The sequence below is a fragment of the Pantherophis guttatus genome, chromosome 4, assembly GCF_059756535.1.
Source record: "Pantherophis guttatus breed Tessera chromosome 4, ASM5975653v1, whole genome shotgun sequence".
Taxonomy (NCBI): domain Eukaryota; kingdom Metazoa; phylum Chordata; class Lepidosauria; order Squamata; family Colubridae; genus Pantherophis; species Pantherophis guttatus.
In genome coordinates, this window is record NC_142066.1 from 124,313,648 (window position 1) to 124,325,836 (window position 12,189).

The following is a 12,189-nucleotide window of genomic DNA, read 5'->3' on the forward strand; positions in this document are numbered from 1 at the left end:
ATCTAACTAAGAATATCTGTCACTTTCCCAGGAAACTGGAAATCCTTATTATGCATATGTAGCTAAGATAGTGATATTAGAAGGAAAAATACATATGCTCAGAAGAGTTGATGAATTCAAACTTCTTCCAAGATAGCCTATATATATTAGTGACTCAAAAGTCACCATTGGAATTGGAATTCCTGCAGTTCTTAAGTGTGTCTTCTGCAAGGACGAAATTCAAACTGTTGACTGTGGCTGCTACCGCAACATTTTATTCTGATCTGTATATGGCTGATGAAACCTGGCTAATCAAATTGATTAATAACTTCGTAAGATCATGAATTCTTTTCTTTTTCTTGTGGTTTTATTTAAAGTCTGCTGAATTATTCTAGCTTATTCAGGAGGGTAAAATAATATATTTTATGCTTATGTTATCACTTCTGCCTTGTTATTTCTGCAGAACATGAAAAATATGTCATTGTATAGCTGCTTTCATGACTTTTGTGAAATTTTTTGAACAGTGTATATGGATTCAGGGTGGTTTTAGTTTAGAATTATTTTCTTATATTTTGCTGTCATTCCTGTTCTACCTCACGAGCTAAAGATATCAGGCTTGTCCGATTTATGGATGTGTGATGTATAAACTTGGCCAGTTGGAGTCTACTCAACAAACCCTGATATGGCAATTACAACCTAGCATGATGTGTGAATTAGTGGTGTTTTTTTTTTTAAAAAAAATTGATTTTTATGCCGCCCTTCTCCGGAGACTCAGGGCGGCTTACAGTGCGTTAAGCAATAGCCTTCAGACTTTTGTATATTTTATACAAAGTCAGTTTATTGCCCCCACAAACTGGGTCCTCAATTTACCTACCTTAGAAAGAATGGAAGGCTGAGTCACCCTTGAGCCTGGCAAGATTCGAACTTACTTTAATTGCAGACAGCTGGTGTTAAATTACAGTGCCTTGTCCACAGAGCTATCCAGGTTCCTGGATTTGTTAAAGGCTTTAGCAGTAAAAATGGAAAGAAGATTGCATTAATGTTTAATGTACTGGGTGTGTTCAGGGTGAACTAACTCTATGTAAAAACTAGATTGTTTCCTATAAGGACAGAGTTAGATTAGAATTCTGACATAATTGTTAGTCAACAGAAGAATATCATGAAAAATAATAGGAGAAGAAAGGCTAAGCATAAATCCAATCTAAACATCTTTTTCATCTTTTACCATAGTAATTATTGCTGTTAAATATGTAGTTCCACTGTAGAAGAACATTATTTTGGCCTATCTTTTATTATTTTATGGAATATCTTCTTCATGACTTTGTCATGTAAAATTTTAATAAATAATTCCTAAGAAGTGAAAAAGAGGAAAATAACATGGCAGATAGCATTAATACAGTTTATCTCATTAGCATCATTATAACCAAACGTACACTCAACAAATTATATTAAAATAATTATATATTTTTAAGATTTGGATTTTAATACTAGAAGATATATTTTTCTCATTCGGTTAGATGAAATTAAAAGGGGAAAATCTACGCCTCATGCAGTTGATAATAAGCAGAACACTGAATTGTGAAACCTGGGAGTTGAAAATGCTGATTCAGTAGTTGGAAAAATACATTTAGTTTAAAAATTAATTTAAATGTCCCCAATGATGGGTACCTATGCTATTTAAGGAGGTAATTACACTACAGTGTAGTCAACAAGAGTATTGATTAGGATTTAATTCATTACAAAACACAGAATGGTTTTCCCTCTTTGACAGTACACTGGTTTCCTTTTTTTTCTTTTTCTCATCTTTTTGTTTTTGATGGTCAATTTAATAACAAATTTGCAATTAATCATTTGCTGATTGCAATGAATGGTCTATCAATAATATGCAGCTCACATTGCTAAAAGGATTATGCAGTACTTCATTGTTTTCCTTTTGTCTTGGGAACACTTTGTCTAGCTATGTTTCCTAGAATGGATTATGAATAAATGTTTGAAAGTAATGCATGCCAGTTTTAAAAAGACACCATGGACTGATTCGGCGTATTAATCAAAATAGGCACTAACTTTCTTTTGGCATTTCAGTACTTGGACATCTGTTGACTTCTAATACGTGAAGTTGGACACTCTGGCATTAGTGAAGAGTTTCATTATCTTAAATGTCATAACATTTGTTTGAATTACTCTGTGTAGGTTTCAAATGCTGAAATTGTAACTTTGAATTGCTCAACAGATTTCATTTGACTTTCAAAAATACAGAAAGGGAGCTTATTAAAAATCTTATTGCTAATTTTCAGTTTAGTCGATCATAATAAAATGGCTATAATCAAGCTATTTTCCTGGAGTTTAAAATTAGTTTAAGGCATCTTATAACAAATTTAGCATGTATTGCCATTGAATTTGTGTACACAATACTTCAATTACTGTAGTTTAAGCATGCATTGCACTCACCTTTTCCCCAGTCAAAGTGATAATGGCAGGTTTCTTACAAAATATGTTGGGAGAGCTGCTAATCATGCACACCTGTATTTGTACAGCAGCTTGAATTTTTTAAGAACCTCATCAAAAGATTGATAAAGTTGGATTGATGCTTCACCACTGATAATTTGAAAGCACAATTTCTTCCTTCACCATGACAAGATGACTTGTAGACATAACTGGATTATCTTCTTTTCTTCTACCCTATTCTTTAGCCTCTCTCTTCTCTTACCAGCAGTCTGAATTAGGACATTTTAGAGAAGAAATTAGGTCCAATGTTGCAGGATGCCCATTGGCTTAGAAAAATATTTATAAATGTGTAGGTGGGCAGGTGGAACAATTGTAGAATAGCATAGATCATGGGTGTCAAACTCGTGGCCATTATGTGATGTATCATAACATTTTTCCCCTTTGTGGACCTGGTGTGGGTGTAGCCTGTCTGTGGGTTACCAGTTTGACACCCCTGGCATAGACTATAAGTCTCTTTCCTGTCCAGACAAGCAAAGTGCCTAATTAAATAATTTCTGTCTCTCATTCCCAGCAGTACATATACAGCTATAAGTCCCCATGAAGTTAAGAGTACTCATAGAAGATTTGCAATTATCATCAAAGAAAGGAGACATTTTTATATTCTCAGTGTTCCTGATAATAAAAATGGAGATTCCCATCATCTTAGTGTTAAACTTTCAGAGCCTAGTTTCCAGAAAAACTTATCGGTCAGTGACAAAAGAAAAGCAGTCAAGTGACAAAAGAAAAGCAAGAGCTTCCTGTTTATGAACTTATGAAAGAGTTTGATTTGTACAAACTGAAAGAATCCAGTCCTTTAACACAGTTCAGAAAAGGAAGCTAATATCAAGAATACTAAAACTATTTTTTATTGTAAGATATAGTAACAGAATCTTACAAGTAAAAAAATCACTTGCCTGCTCTCTACCTTTGCATTACAGAGAACTGGGGAGTGTCAATTCTGGGAAATTTTCTCATTTCTGGTTTGTACTAATTTCTGGTTTGTACTTGAGTATCAGATTGTTCTCTGGGCTGCAGCTTTTCATCCTGTTTCTCAAGGTTATTCTCATAGCCCATTATATCAACCCATAATCTTCCCACGTATTAAATCTACCAACCATCAATTCTTGTTGATAATTTTGAAGATTAGTATTAAAATTATAGGGTTAGGAGAGAAGTATTGGATTCACTAATGTAGAGTTTCAGCAGTCCACCTTATATAACATATTGCCCAAGTTACATCAGCAGCCAACACAGAAGATTGTGTCTACTGTATTCAAAGCCCTCCTAAAAGCTGATAATATTTGTGAACTATCTAGTGAAGTTCTTGTGAGTAAAACAGCTGGAATTTTAAATAACCCTATCCATTAGATAAAGGGATGCGGTGGCTCAGTGGCTCAGACACTGAGCTTGTCGATCAAAATAAGAGCCCTGGTAGCGCAGCAGACTAAAGCACTGTTATTAACATCAGCTGCTTGCAATTACTGCAAGTTCAAATCTCACCAGGCTCAAGGTTGACTCAGCCTTCCATCCTTTCTAAGGTAGGTAAAATGAGGACCCAGATTATACAAAGCTGACTTTGTATAAAATATACAAAAGTATGAAGGCTATTGCTTAATGCATTGTAAGCCGCCCTGAGTCTCTGCAGAAGGGTGGCATATAAATCAAATTTAAAAAAAAAAGGTTGGCAATTCTGCGGTTTGAATCCCTAGTGCCGCGTAACAGGGTGAGCTCCCGTTACCTGTCCCCGCTTCTGCCAATCTAGTAGTTCAAAACCATGTAAAAATACAAGTAGAAAAATAGGGACCACCTTTGGTGGGAAGGTAACAGTGTTCCATGCACCTTTGGTGTTAAGTCATGCCAGCCACATGATCACGGAGACGTCTTCGGACAGTGCTGGCTCTTCAGCTTTGAAATGGAGATGAGCACCACCCCTAGAGTCAGGAACGACTAGCACATATGTGTGAGGGGAATCTTTATCTTTACCTTTAACCATTATTTCCTTTCAGTTGTGATGATGTGGTAGAATCTGGAGCTGAAATGAGGCTCCATTGAGCCTCATGAGCAATATCTGCTTCAGCAGATATCTCTGGGATGGAGAAGACACAGAAAAAAAATCTCCACTAAAACTTGGAGTACTTATGTAGTTGTTTTCTAGTAAGTGCAGTTAGTATGTAAAGTTTCTTGTAAATAGGCAACAAACATACTTAAATGATCAGCTCTCAGTGTTATTCTGGTTCTTTGTGCCTAACAGGTAATGAAAATAGTGTTGCGATGTTAATTTAACATCTATTCTCCAGATATTATGTATCTGGAAGCTACATTGATCTACCTTAAATAACAAATTAAAAGTATCCCTATTAACAATGTCTGCAGAGTATAAGTAGCCCTCAATTTACAACCACTGGGCCTGGAATTTTAACACCAACCTATATGTTCATTAAATTAAATATAAATCAAATTAAAAAAAAAAAGAGTCATCATGTGGTTGGACCCATTCTCATAATCATTTTTATCACAGTCACGAAGTGAATCACTATTATCAGTAATAAATCACAAGTATTAAGTGAATCATGTACTTGTTAAGCAAATCTGACTTGTCCAACTGACTTTGCTTGCTGGAAGCTAGTTAGAAAATTTGCAAACTTATGAATATATATTTCACACATAAAAAAGAACAGACATATGAATGCACCACTATGGCCACTATCATTCTTTTTTAGCTATTCTCCATAGATAACCTGATCCAAGTTATCATTGTTATTAACATTATTTGTGTTTATAGCACGATACTTTATAATAATTGAAATTATAATGTTTATTAATATTATTTGACAATATTAATGATTTCATTAATGATTATATCATGCCAGATAATTAGAAAAAAATAAAATTGTTATAATGTAATTGAAGTTATAGTTTTATTGTTGAAGTATTAAAATTATATTATTTAGCACATTCAAATGTTTATGTGTGTATATATTTAAACAGTACCAGCTGGCTTAATGCTTTTGAATAACATAATAGAATCTGCCTGCTTAACTATTTTTTTCTTTGGGAATTTTTCACTATGAAAAGATAACAAACAATTATTTCTCATTTGAATATTAAATTGTCATTTGGAAGTATTTTGTACAATTTAATTTTTTAGTCAAAACAGATATTCATAAAAATATTTCACTAGCAGGATACATGCAAATCATGTAGCAGGTTAGATATTTTCACAAGTAAAGTATTGCTTGTGCTTTAGCTACTTTCCCAAATCACCTGTCCTTTTATGTATCAACCATAAATTATGGCCGCTTTCTTTTGACAAATACAATAACCAAAACAACACTTTAAAAATAAATCACCTAAATTACTTTTCTTCATATCGACAATTAATGTTTGCTAGTGTTAAACATAAGTGAAAAACCACTTCCACAAAATATCTGGTTTTCTTCCAGTCATGTTTTAAGTGTTGAAATGTATATAAGTACAAAGGTGGAGTGTTTAAAATCAAAGTCTCCCCGGAATTCTTTTCATTTTGAAGAATTGAAGAACAATTTACCAACATCAATGGACCATAAAGTACAAAAGAAAAGCAAATAAGAATTTAATAAAACTATTTTCAAGTAAAACGTTATTAATTTCAAAGAAATGGACAAATAGCATTCTTATAGAGCCTACAGTTTTAAAAAATAAAAAATAAAGAAATAGCTATTCTGTCCTTTTTTTACTGTATCACCTTTTAAGACATGAAATTAATAACCATAGTATGCATGTATTATATTTGATTTGTGGGGAGCCCATTCAGACTTATTCTTGATCCTGGGATATGAATCAGAAAAACAGTCCCCCATTTGCTAATATGGGAGCAACATAAAAGTTCAATGGAAACTATAACTTTTTTTAATGTTTAATCAGACTTGTATGAATGTTGCAGATAAATTAGAGCATTATAAAGTAATGAAGCATAATGCATTTGACAGAAATTGGTGCAGAGGTTTTTAAATTGGACTCTTCTCACCTTGTTTATTAAATGTATATACACTTCTTGCTTTTTGTAAGAGCAGATTGAAACAAAGGTAATTCGTTATGAGTTGGGGAAGCATACTCATTGAAATCAGTATTGCTGTGTTGGTATGTTGTGGTTTTATACAGTTCTTTTCCAAGAAAAACTCCCTCAAATCAGTGTCTATTGACTAAGGATGCCTAATCCTGTGTCAATGTAATCTGACTATCCCTGTCATCCTCTGGTTCAGAATGATTCTTTTGTAGTAGGTACAAAAGAAAATACTATTTAGAAGGGCAAGAAACAGAAGACATAACTATAAGGCTTATATTTTGTAGTAGTTAAATTATTGAATGAAGTCTGAAAATGCCTAGAATTTTCAGCAAAGAGCCATGGAAAGATACATGCTTGGCATTATGATTCTTGATTCTTTCTTTTATGTACATTGAGAGTGTATGTACCAAGACAAATTCCAATCACACTTGGCCAATAAAAAATTCTATTCTATTCTATTCTATTCTATTCTATTCTATTCTATTCTATTCTATTCTATTCTATTCTATTCTATTCTATTCTATTCCAAGACAAGGTAGAAAGACCTGCATATGCATTAAAGAACAAGAATGTAAAATAATTTAAATGTAAATGGGCTGGTTACATGGCAAGAAGAATTGATGGCAGGTGGATCAAGGCAGTCATAGAATGGATCCTGCTTCATAAAAAGCATCCATGAAAGAGACCTAAAACAAGATGTATCGACAACATAAGCAAGTATTGCAGACTCAATTGGCAAAAGAAAGCTCAGGACCATATTGCTTTGAAACATTTGGAAGAGGCCTTCATCCTGTTGTGAATAGATAATGGCTAAAATGATGATGAGGATATGCTTATGACTATGCTCAAGTTTACTTTTCTTTAAAGCGAAGAACTCCCCATTTTATCACTTTCATCCAATTTTCTCCTATTTCATTTCCTTTATTTAATTCTTCTCTTATTAAGTGATAATAAATCAAGAGATTAAAGACTTGATTCTCTGATATCTTTTGCTACTACTTAAAGGAAAAAGTTGCCTGCAAGATAGTCAGAAAATTCTTAGAAGGAGCAGGTATGGCAGAGTTTAACTACCTTGTTATCTATTGAGAGACCAGGTTTTTCAGCAGTGTGACTTCATATACTATTTGCTGTTTGCCTCTGGAAGGCGTGGTCGACATTCCTGTTTGGTTGTACATGTGAGAGTTGGCAGGAAAGTCAGCCCAAGAATTGAAAAAAAAAACATGACAGAAGAGAAGACAAACATGGAAAGAATGAATTGACTCTCAGGCAAACACTAAGCAGACTACAGAGAATGAGCACTGCATGTGCAACACTAATTCAGTTCTAAATAATTTTTTGAATGTTGAATCAAACTGAGGAGAAGATATTTAATAAGCATATTCTCTTTCTTCCTTGATCCTTTCATATATTTATGAGATTTATGACATAGTCTTGTCATTCTTTTCTTTGTTTTGCCATTTTATGTAAATTCTGAATTTGCTTAATTTTTTTAATATTTAAATATTACATATTGTATTTTAATGACACTGTGCAATAATTTACCAATATTTATTTTAAGAGCTACATCAAAAAAAATATTTATTTATCTATTTATCATATTTATATCCACCCATCTCACCAGAAATGATTCAGAGTGGCATACAACAATCAAATAAAACCACAATATAAAAACAAAAAAAATCATTGGAAAGGTGGTATAAAATCGGAGTATTTTACATATTTAGTTTATAGCTTTGTTAAAAAGTATTTTGTATGTTGCAATGCATCCACAATAATTTTTATTTGTAAAATTTATTTTAGGATGCTTCAATTGCTCACAGATTTCACATTATGCGAGAAAAACATCCAGAGAAGTTCAATAGCAGGTGAGAACTGATTCCCTCTCCTTTTTTTTCTTTGCATGACTGGAGTGAATTATTTTAAAGTAGAAATGATGTATGTGCGAGATAAAGAAAATTGTGATTTTTATCACAAAAATAAATTTATATTATCATGACGCCTGTCATTATGTCCACCAGTACTCCTGTCACTTTTATTTCTGTTCTGACCTTAATAAATCTTTGCATATTTATGATATAAATACTTTCTTAGTTACTGAGTTTTCTTTTGGAAATGTGGGCTTTGTAATATGAGTATAATTTTCAATATTGCAAGTATGTAGCTTAGTCAATTTAATTTGGTTTGCCAGGTCAGAGAAGGCTAGCTTGTGAGATAACAGGATATAATTACTCAAGCTCTGTCTCATGGAATAGTTGCATTTAATATTTTCTGTAAGAATTCAGATAAACAAGAAGAACTTTAAGTATTAATAATATTAACATTTTCACAAATTTGAATGTCACCATTATGTTTTGAATGATATTTATTCATTTATAGAGTTTATATAGCTGCCAATCCCAACCTTCAGATTCTAAGCAGCCTACAGTTCAACAAAAGAAAAAAAACTCCATAAAAATACTCACAGTAGCCATGTAAAAGCTCTCTGGCACCTTTTTAGGAAAAAATTGATTAAACCTAAATATATTATTTTGTGTTATTAAATATTCTCAATTACAATACGCTTACATGTTGTGTTGAATGATTGTACCATGGCAAGTCATAACCCATCTGTCAGCTCCTCCATGTTCTTCTTGCTGTAACACATAATGCTTTCTGAGCTTGAACATACACATTTCAATAGCTTATAAATACTTGCTGTAGATATAAAGTATCACGATTTTATATGGCTAAGAATTTAATCCAAAGAAGAATATAATTAATGTCTCTGCTCTTTCTTTAGTCTTGGGAGCAAATTTCTCTATCACTTCCAGCACTATGATATTCTGATTTTTATGCAGCTTGTGGCCCCAAGAAGCCCCATTAAATTATAGCATATCCATTACTTTTAAAAATAATTTTGAAATGCTCTGCTTGTGTGATAATCCATTTGATTTGCTTATGCTTTTTTAAACATGTATCATATTTATGCAAATAAAAGCTTTGTTTTGATTCTATCATAGTTTGCATTTTTAGAAGTAGCATTATTCAGTCAAGTTGTTTTTCATGCCTTTGCATTAGGATGTTTTCAAAATTAAACTCATTTCCATTTTATTCTTCAGTTTGGGAAAATATATGACAGGGATTTATGGTTATGGTTTTATGAAGACTGCAGTCCTTCAATGCAAGTCTCAGTCTCTAAGCTCTTATAAAATAATTTATGGTACTGAGCTGTTCTATTGCTTCTATACTGCTATGGCCACAAATAAATATTCAAGATGCAAAAATTGAGGTAACGTCATCCTTGACAAGTGTGAGGACTTGTGGAGCCACCTTGAGCTCTCCATGTACTTATGATCTGAGTTGCTAATGTTTTGCCAATGCAAAATTGCTGAATGCTAATGAAATATAGTAATATACAGCCTAGCAGGAGTTACATGTATCCTTTCCTACTTCTGTAATACTGTTTTTACAGTAACAAAACACAACTGAATCACAGAACAAAATAGAAATGCTTTTCCATTACATTAAGGAGTTAGCTGAAACTGTTATTCTTAGAGTAGGACTATATAGATGTCTTCTAATGTCTCAAATTTATAAACTATATTTACTTCAGAGTAATAAATGTTATTGCATTATGTTGATTTTATATTCATGAAATATAAACAGGAGGGGTCCCAAAGAATGATTCAAAATAATGAGTGAGGCACATTGCTGACTGTGTGAAAGGATAGGAAACTTCTCTACCATATTTTTCTAAACTATAATAGGAAACAGTCTGAACTAATGAATAAAATTATCAAAGTGGCTCATACAGACATTATACATACTTATATTTAAGAACATGTTCTATTGAATCAAACATATACACAGTTTTCTTTTATTTCTAATTGGAATAACTTTGAACTCTGCTTTAGAGTTCTGGTCAAAGAATATAGCTTTATAATTAACACTGAAATCATTTAGCTTGAGGCATTCATTTAGAAAAAAAACATACTGTTTGCAAGATATTTAAGCTTTCTGTGGGAAGATTACATAAAATTTCTCAGTTTATATTAGGATTCATGCTCATGTCTTATATTTTTAGCATCTTTTTTCAAACTAGAGCTTTTAGAGATGAGTGATGGCATTAATGAAGAGGCCTCTGTCAAATGAAAGTACCAAAAATGTGATTTTGAGAACAAGCATGATTTCTTGCCTTTTTTTTTTTTGTACTAGCATTACTATTCCTCAATATTTAATGAATGAGAGAGAAATTCTTAGGTAAAAAAATCTTCATTACATTTCTGAGGAAAATTAATATAATCATGTATGTTAAGAATGAAGAGCTAGTTTGAATGTTGTCACCTGCTCCTTAGAAGTTATTGGAAAATACAATAAATTATTATTTCATCTAGGGAATCTAATATCCACAGAGTCTAGTAAGCAATATGGACACTATTATATGCAGCTGTTCCTCAGTGATATAGCTACTCTAGTTCAAGCTTAATTCATCCAAGTTACCCACATAGAAGAGAGACTTGAGTAGATGATATCAGTGCCTATATTTCCACTAACGGTAATTGCAGAAAAAGCAGCAGAGGGTTAGTCATGGTCCTGAGGCACATCTTTCATTGAAGTTGTTTTGTTGTTTGACATGAAACAACAAATAATATGTTTGAGCAACTGATGCAAAAAATCTCATAAGTCTTTCTTCTATACAAACTAAATTTTAATTCAAGTTGGGGTGCTTTAGTAGCATTTTTCCAACTAAAGCCTATGGATTAACTAATTAATTGTATCTTAATGGGTTTAGTGGGCTAGGCAATGGACAGTTCAGTTGTTGTTAGATTTCTGAAGGGAGTTCCATTTGATTCAATCAATAGAGGAAATTGATTAATTGATTATATGCTGCCAAATCATTGTCAGTTCTTAGCAACCATATTGACTTTTTCATGACAATCTTTCCCTAACTGGTGTCCCTCTGGTCTCCCAACCATGCACCCATCATCACTGTAACTGAGTCCCACCAACTTACTGGTAGTTGTCCTTTTCTTGTTTTTTCCATCTTTCCCAACATTACAGCCTTCTCTAGACAGATAGATCTCTGAATTAAGATAATTTAAGCCTTATCATGTGTCTCAAATGAAAACTCTGGGTTGATTTGTTTGATGATCCATTAATGCATTTTCATGGCTGTCCCTGATAATCTGATTTCACTTTATAAAGGGCTATAGGGATATTATGACTTGAACTTCTGATGCTTGTCTAGGTAAATACACATCACAGATTTGAATATGTTCTTCAAAATCTTCGTGGTTGCTCTACCAAGTGCTGGCTGGTGGCATATTTCTTGACCGATTCGTCATTGATTGCATTGTAGCCAAATCAGTGGTGGGATTCTGCCAGTTCTAGGTGGTTTGGCTGAACCATTTGTTAAATTGCTGGCTCGCCCCACCCCTTGCCAATAAATAGTGGGGGTGGGCGGGGCAAGGGGTGGGTGAGCCAGTAATTTAACAAATGGTTCGGTGTTTTTTGTAATTTATTGGCCTCACAACACACTGAACCATTTGTTAAATTGCTGGCTCACCCACTCCTCGTCCTGCCCCACCTCCCACCCGCGCAGTGCCAGCCTACCCTAGCCCAGGGGTGGGCAATTGTGGCTCTTTTACAACCTGTGGGCTTCAACTCCCAACTCAGCTTGGCTGACTCAGGAATTCTGGGAG

At 33.4% G+C, this 12,189-nt stretch overlaps 1 protein-coding gene across 3 annotated transcripts in view; it reads left to right on the plus strand.

Annotated features, from left to right (window-relative positions):
- Nucleotides 1–12,189, plus strand: part of DGKB (diacylglycerol kinase beta) — a 296,607-nt gene that overhangs the window by 141,201 nt on the left and 143,217 nt on the right. For all 3 annotated transcript variants that reach the window (XM_060685674.2, XM_034402586.3, XM_034402587.3), the window contains one exon: nt 8,309–8,373. In XM_060685674.2, the coding sequence (XP_060541657.1) occupies nt 8,309–8,373 (65 nt within the window). The remainder of the gene's footprint in view (nt 1–8,308; nt 8,374–12,189) is intronic.